The sequence below is a fragment of the Erpetoichthys calabaricus genome, chromosome 15 (genome assembly GCF_900747795.2).
Source record: "Erpetoichthys calabaricus chromosome 15, fErpCal1.3, whole genome shotgun sequence".
NCBI lineage: Eukaryota > Metazoa > Chordata > Cladistia > Polypteriformes > Polypteridae > Erpetoichthys > Erpetoichthys calabaricus.
This window is the reverse complement of record NC_041408.2, coordinates 8,651,281-8,674,096: the sequence shown is the minus strand read 5'-3', so window position 1 is coordinate 8,674,096 and position 22,816 is coordinate 8,651,281. Positions and strand designations below refer to the sequence as shown.

The 22,816-nt window shown below is 43.6% G+C and overlaps 1 protein-coding gene across 7 annotated transcripts in view; it reads right to left on the bottom strand.

Moving 5' to 3' along the window:
- map7b (microtubule-associated protein 7b) overlaps positions 1 to 16,819 on the bottom strand; it is a 100,600-nt gene extending 83,781 nt beyond the window's left edge. For all 7 annotated transcript variants that reach the window (XM_051919282.1, XM_051919283.1, XM_051919284.1 and 4 more), the window contains exon 1: positions 16,653 to 16,819. In XM_051919282.1, the coding sequence (XP_051775242.1) occupies positions 16,653 to 16,785 (133 nt within the window). In that variant the 5' untranslated portion in view covers positions 16,786 to 16,819. The remainder of the gene's footprint in view (positions 1 to 16,652) is intronic.
- Between the last annotated feature and the right edge of the window lie 5,997 nt (positions 16,820 to 22,816).

Below are 22,816 nucleotides of genomic sequence, written 5' to 3'. Positions count from 1 at the left end.
GTAGTGAGTTGCAAAAATGAACAATTTAGATTTCTACCATTCGGCTCGAGAGCTTTTCTCACTTCAAACTGAAACTAAGATCTTGTGTTTTAGAACAATAAAGTCGAGCCCCCACGAGCGGCACCACCCATTCCTTACAGGGTGACTCAAGGAGTCCTCAGACCCTCTCAACTTTCGGCACACTTTCTACAGCAGAGGGGTGTCCCGAGTCTGGGCCTGGTGGGCCACAGTGGCTGCAGGTTTTCATTCTCACCCTTTTCCTAATCAGTGCCCAGTTTTCGCTGCTAATTAACTCCTTTTCAGCTTTCCAGGACATTTTGGGTCCCCCTCCTCGTATTTTTATATATAACATTCTATGCTAATTGTCTAAGACAGGTACACATCCAAGTAATCAATACAGACCTCAGCATTAACATTTGGCAAATCACATGTCCCTTTTGTATGCCATTTGTCATGAGCAATTTGTAAAAGCAGTGTTTGTGATGGGCTGTTGGACTGACAAATGCAATGTACATGTCTCTGTTATATGCCATTTGTTATGGGGTTTGTAAAAGCAGTGTCAATATTTGTGATGTGCCATCTGTTGGAATGACAATGCAATATACATGTTTATGATAAGGAATCTGCTGGATTGACAGAGAAATACAGACACACAGACACTTATCCTTTTATTAAAGGACTAGCTGTGGTACCCATCAAAGTTGGGTTGAAATCTAAACAATCAACATAGGCCTCAGTGTTAATGACTGCTGTGCACCTGTAATAATAAATTGCATTGCATCTGTCATGTCAAATGATGAAGCAAATATTTGTAGTAATAAACTGCACTGCATTTGTCATTCCAACAAATGGTGCAGCACAAACATTAACATGGCTTTTACAAATCCCATATCAAATGGCATATAAGAGACACATATGCATTGCATTTGCCATTCCAACAGATGAAGCATCACAAACATAGGCACTGATTTTATGAATTCTATAATAAATGGCATGAAAGAGGCACATCACAAACATTTGTAGTAATAAAATGCATTGCATCGGTCACTCGACTGGTGCTTAACCTTCAAGAGACTTGTGCCATCACTCCAATTTTAAAGCCTTTGCTTGTGAGACAGTTTTGATTTCTACTATTCGGCTCGAGAGCTTTTCTCACTTCAAACTGAAACTAAGATCTTGTGTTTTAGAACAATAAAGTCGAGCTCCCACGAGCGGCACCACCCATTCTTTACAGGGGGACTCGAGAAGTCCTCAGACCCTCTCAACTTTCTGCACACATTCTAGGGCGTAGGGGTGTCCCAAGTCTGGTCCTGGCGGGCCACAGCGGCTGCAGGTTTTCATTCTCACTCTTTTCCTAATCAGTGCCCAGTTTTCACTGCTAATTAACTCCTTTTCCCTTCATTCTAATATCCCTGTTTTTAAGGATTCAGTCCTCTGAATTGATTCGTTCCTTCATTAAATGGCAGCCAAACAGAAATGAGACGTGAAACGAGCCGACAGATGACCAGCTAAACTGGGGCTTCAAACTCCAACCAGTTTCTAAATGAGAAGCCGATTCTTGCTGTTAATTAAACTCGATATTGAATATCAGGACTTGTTGATCTGGACGGTGTGTGTGCCCAAAAAAAGAAGTCTAACTGCATTCTCGTACCATTGCTTGCGTACTAAAGTGTCAGCAGGCATTTTTCGTGGCATTACACGTGTAATTTGTGAGCATGCCCGTGTCGATCAAGCACAGGAAGCTCTGCAGTCTACTTGTGACTTTACGCTGTCTGAAGATAAGTAAATAAATCAAGGTAAATAACATTCAATCTGGCTTTTAAATAAGTAACACAGAAATGTTTCTTATATAAAGACCATCAGAAAACATAATCACAAACAGGACTTTGCAGGATACGTCGGTGAGCTCTGTAAGCCGTGCTGTTTCCTTGAAGGACAGGTGTGGGCCCGACTGACTGGCAGGGTGATGCCGGACCTCGCTCCTGTATCCAAACAGTGCCATCTTTCACCTTTACGCCTGGTGCAGCTGCCTTGTTCTTGTATGTGAGTGGACGTTTCTTATGGGGAGGGCTTCTGTTCTCTTCCTCTGATGTAGAACCCTCGTCCTCATCTGAGTTCACCTCTGTCATAGCCCGTCTTTATATGAAAACTAACAGTGTCAGATTGGGGGGAGTGTGAACGTGACTGAGAGAATCTTCTTCTTCTTTTGGCTGCTCCCGTTACAGTTCGCCACAGCGGATCATCTTCTTCCATATCTTCCTGTCTTCTGCATCTTGTTCTGTCACACCCATCACCTGCATGTCCTCTCTCACCACATCCATAAACCTTCTCTTTAGGCCTTAATCTTCTCCTCTTACCTGGCAGCTCTATCCTTAGCACCCTTCTCCCAGTATACCCAGTATCTCTCCTCTGGATCATCTTTTTCCATCTCTTCCTGTCCTCGTCATCTTCATGTCCTCTCTCACCACATCCATAAACCTTCTCTTAGGCCTTCCTCTGTTCCTCTTGCCTGGCAGCTCTATCCTTAGCACCCTTCTCCCAATATACCCCTCATCTCTCCTCTGCACATATCCAAACCAACACAATCTCGTCTCTCTGTCACCCAACTGTCCAACTTGATCTGACCCTCTAATGTCCTCATTTCTAATTCTGTCCATCCTCGTCACACCCAATGCAAATCTTAACATCTTTAACTCTGCCACCTCCAGCTTTGTCTGCTGTGCCACCGTCTCTAGCCCATATAACACATAGCTGGTCCTGTAGACCTTCCCTGTCACTCTTGCTGATACCCGTCTGTCACAAATCACTCCTGACACTCTTCTCCACCCACTCCACTCTGCCTGCACTCTCTTCTTCACTCCTCTTCTACAATCCCCATTACTCTGTACTGTTGATCCCAAGTATTTAAACTCCTCCACCTTCGCCAACTCTACTCCCCTCATCCTCACCATTCCTCTGACCTTCCTCTCATTCACACACATGTATTCTGTCTTGGTGGTCCTACTGACCTTCATTCCTCTCCTCTCATATCTCCAGCTCTCCAGGGTCTCCTCAACCTGCTCCCTACTCTTACTACAGATCACAATGCCATCAGCAAACATCACAGTCCACGGGGACTCCTGTCTAATCTCGTCTGTCAACCTGTCCATCACCATTGCAAATAAGAAAGGACTCAGAGCCGATCCCTGATGTAATCCCACGCGACTGAGAGAATAAAACTGAATAAAAAAAACAAAAGCTAACCTTTACAAGTATCATAAATTTACACCAGCTGTTACAGACCCAAATGAAATGTATGTTTTTATTGTATAATAGTAACAATAAGAGAAGCTCACAGCTCAAAACGTTTACTTTGGGACACGTGAAGACTCAAACCCGTGACCTTCTGAATTAGAGTCAGTAGCTCTTACTGCTGTACTACCAAAGAAGTCACGACAACCAACCACACTAACCCGATTTCTTTTTCTTTGGTTATAGTCTTGAATAAAAGCGCACTTGTTCTATTTGTACCTTTTGTGAAAGTGCTTATTTGATATTTGGGCTTCATGTCAAAATTTTGTCGTTAGTACTAAAACATGAAAAATGTTTGTCTTGTAGGTATGTGTTCAACATTTCTTGCATTTCCTGTCATCCTACACTTACATACATCTTTGTAGACACGGAACACACGTGAAATGCACGTGTTCCAAATAACGAGATATTATTTACCCTCTACAACTCCTGGCAACTCACACGCAGGTAAACAGACTTGAGCTGAGAGAACTTTCTGCCCTTTCTGCATTGGTGGGGTAGATGGGATAGCAGGCTGCTTGCTGCTCGTGCTGATCGACACATTTACAAGACAAAAGACGCTGAATGGAGAGGTGCCAACAGATTTAAGGTGGGCCGGGTTTACATGTTTTTTCGTAGGCTTTGGTAATTCTAGTGTTAATGATGACCTGTGAAGCCCCGCCTCTAGAAACACGGGATGGGGCACTGAAGACGGCGGAGGTCGAGACGTCAGAGTTAACAAAATAAAAATCACACCAACCCGATCGCGATGAAGCGCCTGGGCACTCGCGCCTCGCGAGCGTGTCTGTGCTCCGTTACAATGCGCCTTAGCTATTCAGAGCAGTGACAGGCTGTAAATGGTGACAACTCCTTCTCCAAGAGAACGGCAGCGCTAAATGGAGTGTGATAATTGCTGCTTTCGATTATTGGAACATCGAGGCACTCAAGATTCGAAGTGCAATTTATATATGGATAATCTCCGCAGCCCTAACGTCGCTTATGGGGCCCTGACCGCGTCCTTGTCTCCTGGTCATCGCTCATTACGACCTACCTTGACAGTCAGCAGAGTCGCTGTTGAAACCCTAGTTGACTGGCATCGCGTGTTATGGGTATTCATTGGCCTGCCAGTCCTGATAGTTGGCAGTTAAAGAGTGAACATCATTAGTCTACTAAAACATCTTTTTAAAAATTTTCTTTGAACAATCAACAAAAGTAGTTGTGCTGGAGAGTTTCCAGGGAGAGCTGTAATTTGGGCACTTACCGGACATAATTTACTTACAACCTTTCCAAATCAATGTAATGGAAGACGGATTGCACAGCCTGCTTTAACACCATCCTGCTGTATTACACAATGGAGGACCTTGAATGCATCGGGAAATGTGCACATTAATCTCTCTGGCTGGAGCTTTATTGTACTCAGTTGTGCATAAAAGATCCAAGCCCCTGGAATCAGACCACTGCTTGTTTATTCTGTCAAAGCATTCACCATTAAAGTTTAACCTGATTGCTCCTTTGACTTGAAACATAAAATTGTGCTCTAAAGTGAAACATCCACCTTAATACAAAGATAGGTGTCTGTGTGTTCGTCTGGTTGCTATGTCTCTACCAAACCAAAAGATGGCACATCACAAACATTTTCTGTAGGAAAATGCATTGCATTTGTCATTTCAACAGATGGTGCATCACAAACTTTAACACTGCTATTACAAATCCCATACCAAATAACATAACAGACGCACATTAATTGCATTTGTCAATCCAACAGAAGGCGCATTACAAACATTAATGCCACATTTATGAATCCCATACCAAATGACATATAACAGAGATATATGCATTGAATTTATCATTCCAACAGATGGCACATCACAAACATTAACACTGCTTTCACAAATTGCATACCAAATGGCATATAACAGAGACATATGCATTGCATTTGGCATTCCAACAGATGGTGCATCACAAACATTAACACTGCTTTCACAAATTGCATACCAAATGGCATATAACAGAGACATATGCATTGCATTTGGCATTCCAACAGATGGCGCATCACAAACATTAACACTGCTTTCACAAATTGCATACCAAATGGCATATAACAGAGACATATGCATTGCATTTGGCGTTCCAACAGATGGAACATCACCATCATTAACACAGATTTAACAAATCTCATACCAAATGGCACATAACAAAGACAAATGTATTGCATATTACCTAGCAGCATAATCGATAACTACACCCTGCTGTCATGCTATTGACCGATTTCAGCTTTCCAGGACTTTTTGGGTCCCCCTCCTTGTATTTTTATATATAACATGCTATGCTACTTGTCTGAGACAGGTAGACATCCAAGTAATCAATATAGATCTCAGTATTAACATTTGGCAAATCACATGTCCCTGTTGTATGCCATTTGTTATGAACGATTTGTAAAAGCAGTGTTTGTGACGGGCCATCTGTTGGACTGACAAATGCAATGTACATGTCTCCATTATATGCCATTTGGTATGGGATTCGTAAAAGCAGTATCAATATTTGCGATCAGTTGGAATGACAATGCAATATAAATGTTTATGATTTTCTAAGGCATGTAGTAATAAAATGTGCTGCATTTGTTGTTCTAACAGATGGCACACCACAATCATTTGTAGTAAGAAAATGTATTAATACAAATATTTGTGATGCGCCATCTGTTGGAATGACAAATCCAAGGCATTTTATTACTACAAATGTTTGTGATGCGCCATCTGTTGGACTAACAAATGCAATGTACATGTCTCTGTTATATGCCACTGGTATGGGATTCGAAAAAAGCAGTAGGAATATTTGCGATGTGCCATCTGTTAAAATGACAATGCAATGCATTTTATTGCTACAGATGTATATGATAAGCCATCTGTTGGACTGACAGGGAAACAGCAACTGTACAGACACCCAGATACAGCACACAAACACTTATCCTTTTATTAAAGGACTAGCTGTGGTACCCATCTAAGATGGGTTGAAATCTAAGCAATCAACGTAGGCCCCTGTGCACCATCTATTGGAATGTACAGTATTTTCTAAGGCATGTAGTAATAAAATGAACTACATTTTCCATTCCAACAGATGGCACACCACAATCATTTGAAGTAAAAAAATGCATTAATACAAATATTTGTGGGCGGCATGGTGGCACAGTGGGTAGCGCTGCTGCCTCGCAGTTGGGAGATCTGGGGACCTGGGTTCGCTTCCCGGGTCCTCCCTGCGTGGAGTTTGCATGTTCTCCCCGTGTCTGCGTGGGTTTCCTCCGGGCGCTCCGGTTTCCTCCTACATTCCAAAGACATGCAGGTTAGGTGGATTGGCGATTCTAAATTGGCCCTAGTGTGTGCTTGGTGTGTGGGTGTGTTTGTGTGTGTCCTGCAGTGGGTTGGCACCATGCCCAGGATTGTTTCCTGCCTTGTGCCCTGTGTTGGCTGGGATTGGCTCCAGCAGACCCCCGTGACCCTGTGTTCGGATTCAGCGGGTTGGAAAATGGATGGTTGGATGGACAAATATTTGTGATGCGCCATCTGTTGGAATGAGAAATCCAAGGTATTTTATTACTACAAAGGTTTGTGATGCACCATCTGTTGGAATGACAAATGCCATGTATTTTATTACAAATGTTTGTGATGCGCCACCTTTTTAAATGACAGAGAGAAACACCGGACAGACACACAGACATACTTATCTTTTTATTAAGCTGGATGTTTGTAGAGACAACATCTTTAGTGCAGATTTCAATAGCTGCAAGGGTCAAATATTTGCTCATTGAGTGTTTTCTTTCCCTTTGGACATTTCCATGTCTTAGAAACACAATGGAGACAACACTGACACTAATATTCACTTCAGATCCACACACTTAGTCTTTTTATGCTGTAAACTGACTTGGATTTCTTACAATATCAGCAACTTAAGAGTCTGTGCTCTCACAGGGCCATATGAAATAAGAGGAGGCCATTCATGTCTGACATAATGATACACGCCGTACCCAGTGGTGGATCCTGCAATTGACACCATCATTTCTGTCGATATGAAAGCTGCCTATGCTGTATGCACTCATGTCTCTAATATACTGCTGTTCTGCTTCATCTCACAAATTTCTTGGACATGCGAGTTTCATATTGGCCATCAATCAAGTGGAAAATGAGGTAGGAGTGCTGATAAAACTCAGCTGGACATGAAGGTGCAGTAGCAACGATCAAATACCCCTTTAATATTAATAAGAGCCAACTGAAAAACAAAACCTTATTTACGCCATGCAGGAGTGATACAGAAACACCCACTGCAATACAAAGACAGTCAGTCATCAGTCATTATCCAACCCGCTATATCCTAACACAGGGTCACAGGGGTCTGCTGGAGCTAATCCCAGCCAGCACAGGGTGCAGGGCAGGAACAAACCCCGGGCAGGGCGCCAGCCCACCGCAGGACAAACACACACCAAGCACACACCAGGGACAATTTAGGAACGCCAATCCACCTAACCTGCATGTCTTTGGACTGTGGGAGGAAACCCACGCAGACACGGGGAGAACATGAAAGCGAAAGATATTAAATGAAGAAAAAAAACACACGAAAATTACGGAATAGATGGTGGGCACAGCACACAGTGCAGGAGATATTCCTAACTGAAAAAAGGTGTCACAGACTCACAGCACCAAACACCAATAAAATGTAAATCCATATTTAATGCGCAACCCACTTAATGCAACGCTAAAGATAAAAAGACAGCAAAGTGCTTCAAGTCAGCTTTGACTTAAACAGGCCAGTAATGGCTATCTGTGTCACAGGCGCCAACGTTATTGAGACTTAGTGCTGCAGGCTTAGCTTTCATGAACTTGTACCGACCCCCCCCGGTGATACGATTATAAATAACAATAAATCAGAAGAACGGGCGACCATCACTACTCCTCCAGTAACCTCACGCCGTACTGACGACACCACACACTGCAAGTACAAAAGAAATAGATGCTTTATATTTGAAAAGGAAATAAAGCGTAGCAGAACAAATACCATCGAGCGAAGCCCTCCTCAACACTTACACATACGAAAAGACCCCATCAAAAAAAAAAACAAGTAGTAATACAATGGAGATTGAACAGAGAAAAGTCCAGTAAGTCCACAGTTTCACTGGAATTAGAAGATTAGAACAATCAGACGAGGACAAGCCATTCAGCCCCACAAAGCTTGCCAGTCCTGTCCACTTCACTCCTCTCAAATAACATCAAGTTGAGTTTTCAAGGTCCCTAAAGTCCTCCTTGTCCACCACACGACTTGGTCACTTAGTCCAGGTGTCTGTGGTTCTCTGTGAGAAGAAAAACTTCCTAACATTTGTGTGAAATTTACAAGTTTCCAGCTGTGTCCCCCGTGTTCTTGGTGAACTCATTTTAAAGTCCCCATCTCGACCCACTGCACTAATTCCCTTCATCATTTTAAACACCTCACTCAGGTTTCCTCTTCATCTCCTGTTAAGGCTCAGCTCTTTTCATCTTTCCTCCTAACTCATCCCCTGTAGTCCTCTAATCAGCCCAGCTGCTCTTCTCTGGACCTTTTCTTGTGCTGCTATGTCCTTTTTGTATCCTGGAGACCAAAACTGCACCCAGGACTCCAGATGAGGCCTCACCAGTGTGTTATAAAGCCTGAGCAGAACCTCCTGTGACTTGTACTGCACACATCAAGGCGCTATATAACCTGACATTCTGTTAGCCTTCTTAATGGCTTCTGAACATTGTCAGGAAGTTGATAATGTCAAGTCCACTATGACTCCAATATCCTTCTCATAAGCCGTACTTTCGATTTTCAGTCCACCCATTGCATATTCAAGCCTCACATTTTTATTTTTGACGTGCAATACTTTATATTTCCCTACTTTTTCTTGTGCTGCTATGTCTGGTGGGCCCAAAACTGCACCCAGGACTCCAGACGAGGCCTCACCAGTGTGTTATAAACCTTGAGCATCACCTCCTGGGACTTGTACTCCACACATCAAGGCGCTATATAACCTGACATTCTGTTAGCCTTCTTAGTGGCTTCTGAACACTGTCTGGAAGTCGATAGCGTAGAGTCCACTACGACTCCTAAATCCTTCTCATAAGCCGTACTTTCGATTTTCAGACCTCCCATTGCATATTCAAGCCTCACATTTTTATTTTTGACGTGTAATACTTTATATTTCCTTACTTTTTCCAGCGCTGCTGTGTCCTTTTGTAGCCGGGAGACCAAAACTCTAGGCACACAGAACTCCAGAGGAGGTCTAAGTGATGTTATAATAATAACAATAATACATTTTAGTTATATAGCACCTTTCCTATGTGTTACAAAGTTTCAGCAGAACCTCCTGTGACTTGTACTCCACACGTCAATGCACTATATAACCTGACATTCTGTTAGCCTTCTTAATGGCTTCTGCACACTGTCTGGCAATTGATAGCTTACAGTCCACTACGACTCCTAACTCCTTCTCATTAAGCGTACTTTCGATTTTCAGACCTCCCTTTGTGTATTCAAACCTCACATTATTACTTCCGACATGCAATGCTTTATATTTCCTTAACTTTTTCTTGTGCTGCTATGTCCTTTTTGTAGCCTGGAGACCAAAACTGCACCCAGGACTCCAGATGAGGCCTCACCAGTGTGTTATAAAGCCTGAGCAGAACCTCCTGTGACTTGTACTGCACACGTCAAGGCGCTATATAACCTGATGTTCTGTTAGCCTCCTTAACGGCTTCTGAACACTGTCGGGAAGTCGATAATGTCAAGTCCACTACAACTCCTAAATCCTTCTCATAAGCCATACTTTTGATTTTCATTCCACCCATTGCATATTCAAGCCTCACATTTTTATTTTTGACGTGCAATACTTTATATTTCCTTACTTTTTCTAGTGCCGCTATGTCTGGTGGGCCCAAAACTGCACCCAGGACTCCAGATGAGGCCTCACCAGTGTGTTATAAAGCCTGAGCAGAACCTCCTGTGACTTGTACTCCACACATCAAGGCGCTATATAACCTGACATTCTGTTAGCCTTCCTAATGACTTCTGAACACTGTCGGGAAGTCGATAATGTCAAGTCCACTACGACTCCTAAATCCTTCTCATAAGCCATACTTTTGATTTTCATTCCACCCATTGCATATTCAAGCCTCACATTTTTATTTTTGACGTGTAATGCTTTATATTTTCTTACTTTTTCCAGTGCTGCTATGTCCTTTTGTAGCCTGGAGATACAAACTGCACCCAGGACTCCAGATGAGCCTCACCAGTGTGTTATAAAGCCGGAGCAGAACCTCCTGTGACTTCTACTCCACACGTCAAGGCGCTATATAACCTGACATGCAGTTAGCCTTCTGCACACTGTCTGGAATAATGTAGAAGTCCAGGCAGTGTCAGAATCAGGATCAGAATATCTTTATTGTCATTGTAACAAATACATAAAATAAGGTGCAGTCCCTGCGGTGTCAAAATATAAATAAATATAATTAAGAAAGGATAAGAAGAAATGAGGTAGAGCACAAACATTCAACATAAGACCTTATTGCACATGAACACTATTGCACGAGATGTCATCTATTGCACTGCTGCATTGGAGGTGATTAGGTGGCATTCAGTGTCCTAATAGCAACAGGGTAGAAACTGTTAATCAGTCTATTTGTCTTTGTTTTGATGCTCCTCTGTCTTTTGCCTGATGTCATGCATGGGGTGTGAAGGGGCTTTTAAGATGTTTTCCGCTTTCCTGAGGCAGCGAGAGCTGTGCAGTTCATCCAGAGAGGGTGAAGAGCAGCCGATGATCTGCTGGGCCGTCTTTACGATCTGCTGAAGTGTCTTCCTCTGCACTGTTGTGCAGATGGTAAACCCCACGCAGAGGGACGTCAGGAAATAAAGTCTCTGCTGAGCCTTCTTCGCCAGCTCGGCTGTGTTCACACCCCAGGACAGGGTCTTCCATGATGTGGACCCCCAGGATGTGATGGTATCCCTCCAGACAGTACAGAATTGTGGTAAGGATTACACATGTGAGCTTCTTTCCAAGACATCCAAAAAATCCCAGACCCCCGTGCCTTAGCCGTCTTTTCTTCTCCTGCATCCGCCCCCACTGTAAGTCTGCTCACCCTTCTTTTCCTTTTTATCATTTCTGTTTGTGTTTAGACTCCTCCCCTTACTGGCAAAGCAGGCTCCAATTGGTCCTTTCCCTGTCATAATTGCCGCCCCTTCACTGAGATTCGGTCAGATGGTCAGACTCGGGGACTGAGTGGCCATGAAACTCATGAAGCTCGAGCTTCAGGGCCCCAGAAGTGACATGGGAGTCTACTGAATGAGGAGGGCTTTTTAAAAATGGAGTGCGGTAATCGTCATAATTGTATGTGGAATTAATCGTTCAGCGCTAATCTCCAGTATCAACCCCAACCTGTCACTGGACGCGTCCTTTTCTCCTGCTCATCACTTGTAAAATCCTTTATGGCCTTCCTTTACAGTCAGTTTCTGATGGAACCCCAGCCGATTAGGTGTCATGTTTTACGTGAATTTATTGACTTGCCATTTAAAGAGTGAACATCATTAATAATAGGTTACATTTATTGAGTGCCTTTCATAAACCCAAGGTCGCTTTACATACAGAGTAAAAAAAAAATAAAATAATTACACAGATGACAAAAGTTCGTAGAAGAGGAAAGTTTTCAGTTGCGATTTAAAAGTACAGAAAGAGGACCAAACTCGGAGAGACTGAAGAAGAGAGTTCCAGAGTTGAGGGGCTATAACACTGAAGGTCTGGTGCGTGGGACAGTAAGGAGATGACTGCTCGAGGACCTGAAAGAGCGACAAGGAGTGTAAGGAGCTGAGTGAGGTAGAGGGGGGCAAAGGTTATGGAGGGCTATGAAGGTCAGAAGCAGAAACTTTAATCCTTGGTGGAACTGGTAACCAGTGAAGCTGGGAGAGAGCAGGGGAGACGTGAGCAGAACGCTTTGTGTGGCCGCAGAGTTCTGAATGTCCTGTAGCTTCTGTGTAGATTGTGCAGGGAGGCTGATGAAGAGGGAATTACAGTAATCAATATGAGACATCATGAAATAATGAACCAGAGTTTGAGCATCAGACAAGGACAGAAACGGACGGAGGCGGGCAACGTGACGGAGATGATAGAATGAAATTTTGGAAAGAGACCTAATGTGTAGCTCAAAGTTAAGTGATGAATCAAACAAAACACCAAGATGTCTGACAACGGGAGCAGGTTTGACAAGTTGACCATCAACAGAAACAGAGAAATTGAATGCCTTAGAAAGTTGGGAGTTTGGACCTACCAGTAACACTTCAGTTTTATTGACATTAAGTTTGAGAAAGTGATTTTCCATCCATAGCTTAAGATCAGTGAGTGTGCTGGGAGGTGAATCTGTAGGGGAGTCTGGACTAAGATATAACTGTCTATCGTCTGCATAACAGTGGAGGTTAAGGCCATGTCCGACCCAATAATCTGACCCAAAGGAAGGATATAAAGTAGAAAGAGTAACAGCTCAAGGACCGAACCACGTGACACAGGTGAAATGGAGGATTTCTATCGGCCGAGTGTGACAGACTGTTGCCTATTAGAGAGATCTGATGTGAGCCATTGAAGGGCTAAACCAGAGATGCCTACAGCAGAGAGACGTGACAGGAGGATTTCATGGTTAACAGTGTCAAATGCCGTACTTTAGTCAAGAAGGAGGAGAATATTGGTGGCTCTGAGGCTAAGGATCTAAAAAGGTTGCCGGTTCGAATCCCCGTCACTGCCAAAAGAGATCCTACTCTGCTGGGCCCTTGAGCAAGACCCTTAACCTTCAATTGCACCAGGGGCGCTGTACAATGGCTGACCCTGCACTCTGATCCCAAGGGGTATGCGAAAACTAACAAATTCCTAATACAAGAAATTGAATAAGGCGAAATAAAGAACAAAAAATAAATAAATAAAATAAATATTAAGGGAACCACAATCTGCCTACCGGAGAAGATCATTGAGTACACGGAGAAGAGCTGTCTCAGTGCTGTGCTGTGTACGAACACCAGACTGAAAAGGCTCATAGAGTGTACTGTCTAGAAGAAAAACATGGCGTTGTGGTGCGACCACGTGTTCCATCACCTTAGCCAAAAAAAGGGAGATTAGAGATAGGCCTGTAACTGGAGAGAGAAAGGAAGGAACCAGGTCAAGTATTTTTAAGGATTGGGGCAACTGCAGCAGTTTTGAAATGAAACCTGCATTTACCAATGAGGCAATAGGAAAACGAATTATGGATGAGCAGAGAAGTGGGGGACAGGATCAAGCAGACAGGAGGAGGCATTAGACTTATTAATAAGTTCAGAGATGGCAAGAGAGTCAACAGGCGAGAAACAAGCGAGTCTTGATGATGGAGATGGCAGATCAGAATGACTGAGTGACTGTGGTGTGGAGGGGAATCATTAGTGTGCAAAAGCGATTAACACAAGTAGTGAGAACTGAAGAAAGTGTAATGGAGTCACTGCACCAAATCACTCCCATGAGCTTCAAGAGCCTACAAAATTCAAATACGTATTTAACTAATCTAATGTGATGCTAAAGATAAAAAACAAAAAACAACATCAAAGTGCTGAAGGTCAACTTTCCCCACAGGAAACCTACGACCGTCCCAGGCCAGGCTGAGCCGACCCCCCCGGTGAAACATCAGGCTGGAAACAAAGCCATGCTGACCGTCCTCGGTCAAAGCTGCCATTAAAACACACAGAGCGGCCACCAGACGTTACAACAGCAAAGGATGAGGAAGAAAGTCGCGGCTACAAACAGAGTCACAGCTCCAGCTCAACGCAAACACTCACGTAATGTAACTACTGCACAGACATTACAATATTCTCTTCAACACTAAGTGCTTCATATTCGTTTTTATAGAAGAATGGCATATTTTATATTTCCTTTTTACATTCAATATGTAACATTAAAAGGGGTTCTTTTTAAATAAACACTTGAGATTTTGTATCAAAGGATAAGTTTGGTGCAAAATGTTAATTCAAAAAATGTTTAAAACAGAGCAAAATACAAACAGGACATTTGAAAAAGAAAAACAAAACACACACACAATCCAAAACAAAGAACATCAGAAAAATAGTCGAGAAACGAAAAAGTCAAAAAGAATCAGAAATCACAAAGAGCAAAACACCAACCAAAGCAGCAAACTTCATCAGGGCACATGCAAGGGAACCGGCCGGCAGTTAAAGGCCGACGAGAGTCCGCTAACAATGACGTAACGGTGGTCTCATCTAATGGACGTCAACCCCATAAAATACAAGGAACACAGAAGAACACATTCTCACACAGAAACTAAAAAAAAAAAGACTGACGTAAAACATGACTCAACAAAAATGAAAAAGAATACAAGATTTACAAGAACAATAGAAATGAATGATAAATGAACAGCAAAGACATTAAAGGAGTTTAAACAGAAGTCAGGGAGGGACCCCAATTAAGAAATAACAAGTACTATGACAGACAGATAGGCAGAAAGACAGACAGATAATGCACTAAATGAGAACTATGTAAGGCACTATATGATAGATAGATAGATAGATAGATAGATAGATAGATAGATAGATAGATAGATAGATAGATAGATAGATAGATAGATAGATAGATTTTAATTTAGTGTAGTAGGCAGGATAAGATAGATAGATTTTAATTTAGTGTAGTAGGCAGGATAAGATAGATAGATAGATAGATAGATAGATAGATAGATAGATAGATAGATAGATAGATAGATAGATAGATAGATAGATAGATAGATAGATAGATAGATAGATAGATAATGCACTAAATGATAAATATGTAAGGCACTATATGATAGATAGATAGATAGATAGATAGATAGATAGATAGATAGATAGATAGATAGATAGATTTTAATTTAGTGTAGTAGGCAGGATAAGATAGATAGATAGATAGATAGATAGATAGATAGATAGATAGATAGATAGATAGATAGATAGATAGATAGATAGATAGTGTAGTTGGAAGGATTAGATTGATAGATAGACAGACAGACAGACAGATGTGAACGGCACTATATAATTGATAAATAAATAAATAATCAGGAAAGGAAGGCAGTGCCTAGCGCAGACAGACAGACAGACAGATGTGCAAGGCACTACATAGCAGACAGTAAACAGCTTTATATCACACAGATACACTGATTGATGGAAGGAGCCCATGTACCATGAAGGGTGCCTTTCATAATCTCTCCTCTCACCCTCTAACACAGACAGACAGTGAAAGGCACTATAAAAACAGACACACAGAACTTCATTTGTCCCAAAAGGGAAATTTAGCTCTTTACAGAAGCTCAAAAAATATGAAAACAAACAAACAAATAAAGCCCCTCAAATTTCCACAAAATAATTATAAAACAGAGCTGTACCCGTGAGGCACTCTAAAGATGTATTTTTGTTTGAATTTGAATAAACTCAGAATAATGTATGCAAGTGGACTGTGAAGGATGAAAAACTTTTTTTTTCGAATTAAAATTCTGTCTGCCTTTTACAATCTGCCAGCTTCATTTGATTAAGAACAAGAATAAAGAGAAAGGCCAGCTGTTTATTGCAGATTTTGGTATGCAGCTTTAAGAAAAATGAAAACCTTTTCTTTAAAATGGTAGGACTTTATTTGAGGTTATTTGAACCCAGGCATGATACAAACGAAGCACAGAGACTTTCAGGCGTGTATTGATAACCACAGAGTTAATCACAGATATCTACCTTAGCAGTATGTATTTGTTATATTAAAATCACAAACACAATAGAAAATCATTGTAATTTTTGTATTTACTGAGCTTCTGTAAAAGCTAAATTCCCCCTTGTGACAAGTAGCGTCTGTCTGTCAATCAATCATATAGTGCCTATCTATCAAGTTTGAATTAGACACAACTCCACCGTAAATGTCCAGAATGCCGTATCAATTGCAAAGCAGCGGCTGCCGACACAAATTCCCAATAAAACGTATTTTTGCCACACAGACCAGGGCCTGCGCTCGGTGACATACGTCACACGTGCCGACACTTCCATGACATCCCACACAGTGCTACACTTAAACATTTTTTTTTTCTTTTGCATTTGTAGCAAACTCTCCTCTTACAGTCGTCATAAAATAAACCTTCAAAGTCTCCGAAAGCAAATAGGAAACCTAAAGGTGTAAAGCCAGACCTGCAGAAGCTGTAGACACGAGCACTTCAGCTATTAAGATGGTGGGGCTGGATATCTGACCTTAGCAAGAGAAGCAGGTAAACCCCCCCTGAGCTCCAAAGCAACCGAGAGGGGCCGTCAAAAACGGCACATCAGTCATTTCAGGGCTGGCTCTTTTTCCCCGCATTACTTACCCTTGGCCTTCCTGCTGCCTCCATTCCTCTGCTGCTCGTCCTCTTCGTTAATGGTGAACAGCCCCGGAGACGCGAGGCGCCCACCTGTCTTTTTAAGCCTCTCCTGGCGGATGGCACTAGGCAGGCCGGGCATGCTGGGGAGGTCTTCTCTCTCTCTCTCTCTACTCCCCCCGCCCCCCCACCCCTCAGAGTTCTCTTCCCCCCCGTTGCTCGGGCTGTTAAATGGCAGTGCCAGTGGCGTCAGATCATTTCAGCTTTTTAAACAAATAGCCTTTGGGTAAACAGCAAGAGCAGCTGACTAGCACTGGCATGGAAAGTGAATGAGTGAATGAATGAATGCAGGCCCCTCTCTCTCTCTCTCTCTCCTCGTCCTCTGGCAGCTCAGAGGGGAAAGTCCCTTTAATTCTGCATCACCAAAAAAAAAAAAAAAAAAAAAAATGGATCCTAGTTGCTGTTCCCAAAAAAAAAAAAAAAAAAAATTCCAAAGCTCAGGAGATTTCTTCACCTTCCCTCCTATCCCAGGAAAGGCTTCTGTCCTTCTGCATTTTCTTGTTTCAGCATCCATCTAACTCTTAACAAGCGCCGACTAAAATATTCAGCATGGAACAAAAGCAAAGCAAACATGATCCGTCCTAGTAAATGGTTGCCGAGACGACAGCAACGTGTCACCAAGGCAAAGGTAGACACACATACCCCTCGACCGGCTGCTCGTTACGAGTCCCCGGGATTGTGTGCGCCATTGCCGGCCAACACTTGGCACACGCGGCAACTGACACCACCTTGTCAATACGAGAGAGCTGATGCTGCTGCTGCAGCGGCCGCAGTGCTGGAGGTGCCGGCGGCTGCCAAGCTGCTCCTCAAGGGGGGCTCACGCAGGCCTGCAGGCCTCACCGGCCCGGCAGGAAGGAGTTGGGCTCGGACAAAGAAAGGCCCACGGGTGGTCTGATACTGGAGGCTAATAACAATAAAAAGTCTTCACATTTAAATAGCGCTTCAGTGAGCGGGGTGCCACTTCAACCACCACTAATGTGTAGAGCCCACCTGGGCGATGCGATGGCAGCCATTTTTGCACCAGTGGACTCCCCGCACATGAGCTGTTAGGTAGTGAAGGGGTGAGAGAGATAGGGGATGATTAGGGAGGGCCAGAATGACCAGGCCGTGGTGGGCATCGGGATACACCTCACTCTTTATGAAGGATCTATTATGACGGCAGAGAGTCAGGACCTCGGTGTTACGCCTCACCCGAAGGTCGGCGCCATTTTTACAGCACAGTGTATTGGGATCAACACACACAGACCAGAGGGGTAAGCGCCCCCTGCTGGCCTCACCCACACCATCCCAAGCTTGTCCTAGATCAGGGGTCGCCAAGTGCGGTCCTGGAGGACCACCATGGCTGCAGGTTTTCATTCTAACCCTTTTCTTAATGAATGCCTGGTTTGTCTTGCTAATTGACATTTTTTGAATTCATTTTAATTGACTTTTAAAAGACTCAGACCCCTTAATTGTTTCTTTTTCCTTAATTAGCAGCCAAACAATAATCCATCCATCCATTTTCCAACCCGCTGAATCCGAACACGGGGTCACGGGAGTCTGCTGGAGCCAATCCCAGCCAACACAGGGCACAAGGCAGGAACCAATCCCGGGCAGGGTGCCAAACAATAATGAGACACAAAAACAAAACAACTGCCGTCCATCGTACAATACCTGAAAATAAAGAAAGATGAAGGTCTCAGGAATGTCGATCTGCTCAGGCCCCCAAAACATTTTAACAGAAAAGAGAAAATCAACAGTTTCGGAAAAAGTCTGCTCATGCACCACGAGAGCAGCAACAAGCCACAGAATTAAAGAACGGGTTTAATTAACGACAGGAATTGTCACCTCATTAAGCAACTGGTTGGCGTTTGAGGCCCTGACTTAGCTGGTCTTCTGTTGGCTCCCTCACTTCACATTTCATTTCTGTTTGGGTGCCATTGAAGGAAAGAAATGAAGCAAGAAAGAGGAACGATGAAGAAATTCAGGCAAACAGTCAGTCAGTCATTGTCCAACCACAGGGTCACGGGGGTCTGCTGGAGCCAATCCCAGCATGCAGAAGGCACAAGGCAGGAACAAACCCCGGGCAGGGTGCCAGCCCACCGCAGGGCACACACACACACACACACACCAAGGACAATTTAGAGTCTTCAATGCACCTAACCTGCATGTTTTTGGACTGTGGGAGGAAACTGGAGAACCCGGAGGAAACCCACGTAGACACGGGGAGAACATGCAAACTCCACGCAGGGAGGACCTGGGAAACGAACCCAGGTCTCCTAACTGTGAGGAAGCAGCGCTACCCACTGCACTCAACACATCAGAGTGTGGAGACGACAAGGAACTGCCTGAGATCCAAAGCAGGCCACCTCATCTGTTAAACATGGCAGTGCTGGGGGTGTTATGGCTTAGGCAAGTATGGCTGGCACAGGTCCTGGCACACTTCACTGATGATGAACTGCAATGAATTCTGAGGTGTGCAGAAACATCCAATCGGCTCGAGTTCAGTAAATGACGACAAACTCACTGGATGGCACTTCATCCTCCAACAAGATAACGAGCCAAACAGACTGCTGAGGCCACACAGGAGTTTAGAAAAGCTAAAAAATGGAAAATTCATGAATGGCCAAGCCAGTCACCTGATGTCAATCCAATTGAGCATGAAGAGAAAACTTAAGGGGACAAACAAGAAGGAGCTGAAGATGAGGGCATGAGAGGCCTGGCAGAGCCATCACCAGAGAAGACCCTCAACACCTGATGATGTCTATGAATGGCAGACTTCAAGCAGTCAGTGCATTTGAGGGGATACGCGACAAAGTCCTAAATAGTAGAACTGCCACTGCTGTGTCCAAACATTATGGTGCCCTCAAATGGATCGGGGGCATTGTAGAAAAAGTGTTGTGTGATCAAAAGTCTGCACACCCCCTTAAAGTTGGGGGAGTCAAGGACAAATGGTGTGTCCCAAACATTACAGAGGGCACTGCTTAATTCATAATAACTTAAGAAAATCTTTATGGGATTCAAAATAAAAAGACTATGCTGAGGTATATTAGAGTATTTTAAGTAGAAATGAGCTGAATGTGCCCATTTCACACACAATCACCACAGAAACGACTGAATTGAAATAAAAGGGAAAGCCGGCGGTTTGTTCCCAAAAGTGCTTTGATGAAAGAATAAACAGAGGAGAAGCACAAAGAAGCGACTGCTGGCACAAATACCTGACGCTCCCCAAGCCTGGCACTGCGGTGTAATTACAGTCAGTCCAGTAATTCGCTTTATCGGATGTCTGATTTGTCTTTTATTCTTGGCGATTTTTTTGTCTACTGATTGATCTGTTATTCTCTGTGACTTTTGTTTTTTGGTCTACGCGGCTTTGATGTTGACACTCTGGACCAGCCCGGGGTGACCGGCTCCACGGCAGACACAAACACTGCACTTTGAACTAAACCGCCAGTTAATCTTAAGCTGGAATACATCAGCTTGGAACGAGTCGGAATGAAGGAGTGAATAAACTGCAGCGATTTCCTGCTTGTCCCCACTAATCCTGATTTGGTATCCATGAAAGGCTGAGTCTTTAAGGAGCAAAGGTGGGCAGACGATCTCCAGAGTGTCCACAGGTGCGTGAGAAGAGGACTGAAATGTTCAAACAGAAAAGAATGGAAGGGATTTGCGTTTTTCTCCATCTACAGTCCATAATATCATTAAACGATTCAAGGAGTGCATTAAAAAGGGCACAAGCTGAACACGCGAGACCTCCGCTCCCTCAGGAACCGTCAATGGTGGACATCACCACGCGGGCAATCCTTTGTCAAGCACCACAATACAACGGAGTCACACTCACAAATGTCACTTCAAACTTTACTGTGCCAATAAAAAATACTTTCAAACAGACCTACGCCTGTTACGCGGTGTTATTCTTTGAAATGTCATCCACTTAAGAGATCCTCTGCCCATCCTACTTTGATGGATTAAAAGCCTGAAGTCCACATGACCATCATCATCAACTTCTTGCATGTGAACCCTGAATACCATGAGGACCGATTGTGAGGTCATTTATGTTATTACTCGTGGCCTCGGAACCCCTGCAGGTTTTTCTCCAGCCGTCTGGAGTGAGTTTGTTTTTTCTGTCCTCCCTGGATCATCGCACCTTACTTTTATTCTATGTTAATTAGTGTTCCCTAATTCTAATTTCTTATTTGTTTCTCTTTCTTCATTATGTAAAGCACTTTGAGCTCCATCATTTGTATGAAAATGAACTCTATAAATAAATGCTGTTGTTGTTAAATTTTTAGTATTAAGCAACCTTTATATCTCTCCTCATTCGTGAACAAGACCCCCAGAACTTAAGCTCCTCCCCTTGAAGCAGTCCACCATTTTCCTACTTGAGCCGTTGTCGATGTTTCTGTACATTTGTGGGTTTTATAAGGAAGTGTTGCCAGCTCTTCGCTCAACACCTCAGTCTTTCTCGGCCGGGCTTTGGACGATCCTCATCCCTGCCACTTCACACTTGGTGACAACCTGTCACAAGGCGTGCTGGAGCTCAGAGCCCGATGATGCCAACAGGACCACGTCACCACGGCAGACGACGCTATAATGGTGAAGAAGGAGCTGAGCCAAAAGGCAGAGCACTCGCTTTACCAGTCCCATCGGCGTCTCTACCCTCTTATAGTGATGAGATTTGGGAGATGAACAAAAGAATGAGATCACGGGTACAAGCGGCCGAAATCAGCTTACTGTCCAGGGTGGCCTGGCTCTCCCTTAGAGACGGGGTGAGAAGAGCAAAATTCGGGACCCTCCACATCGAGAGGAGCCAATTGAGGTGGTCTGGGCATCAGAGACGGATGCCACCTGAATGCCTCCCTGTGGAAGTTTTACAGGTACGACCAGCACGGAGCAGACCCCGGGGAAGACTCATAGCTCACTGGAAAGATTGGATTAGATTAATTTTATTAATCCCATTGGAAAATTTACAGTAGATGAACACAGCAGCAGAAATATAAAAAAAAACAAAGATGCATACTCACATTACAGATAACACAGCCAAACAATCGATCAGTCGATCGATAAATAAAAATGAACTTAACTAGTACATCAGGTGGAAGCTTGAATTGCCCAATAGCAGTGGGCAGGACAGACCCCCAGAGGCGTTCCTTAGCACACCGCGGTGGAATGAGCCTGTGGCTAAAACTGCTCCAAGAGAGAGCCTCCTGGAGGGGATTTTTCATGATGGCATCCAATTTTTGCCACCATCTTCTTCTGGCGCATGCCAGCCTGATAAGTTTACTCAGTCATTGCGCATCTTTTGAGCTCAGCATAGACCACCACACTGGCTACTATGGACTGGTAGAACATTTCCAGCAGCTTGCCGCGTACATTAAAATAACCGAGTTTCCTTAGCAAATCCAGTCTGCTCTGGCCTTTCTTGTGTTGTCAGACCAGTTTGTTGTTCATGTGGACCCCCACATACAGCCGAGCCTCGATATACGACCGGCCTGACATGCGAACAACTTGGGTTACGACCAAAATTTTTGTTTTGAATTACAACCAACGTCTTGAGTTATGACCCGAACGCGGTCACGTGTATCCGCTTGTGCGACTGCAAACAAACAGCCGAAAGCGTTCGTAAGCGTCATTTGGAGCCCAGATACGTGCGTTTGTGGACGTCATTTCAGTCAGTGCAGTGATTTATAGCATTTATTTCGATAATTGCTATCAAAATGGCCCCCAAAAAAGCTAGAAAAACAGCTAAGGAAGGAAGAGAAGGTAACTAAGGTAAAGAAAGCGATCACAATCGAAACGAAGAAGGAAATTGTGCAGACATATGAGAGTGGCGTTCGTGTGACCGATCTCGCGAATATGTACAGCATGTCGAAATCCACCATCTCGACAATTTTACAAAGAAAAGATTTGTATAAGGAAGCTAATGTTGCTAAATTCCATATCATTCTCCGCCTCCTCCCTTCCTGCAAGCCAAAGATGTCAACTTAAATGGTGAGTACAGTATGAAATTGTTGCTTCTGGTAGGGTTAGGGTTAGGGTTACACAGTGGGATACACAGTGGTTCTCAACCTGTGGGGCGGGCACCCCTAGGGGGGGGCGCAAAGATGTGAAAAAAAGAAAACAAGAATCGAAAA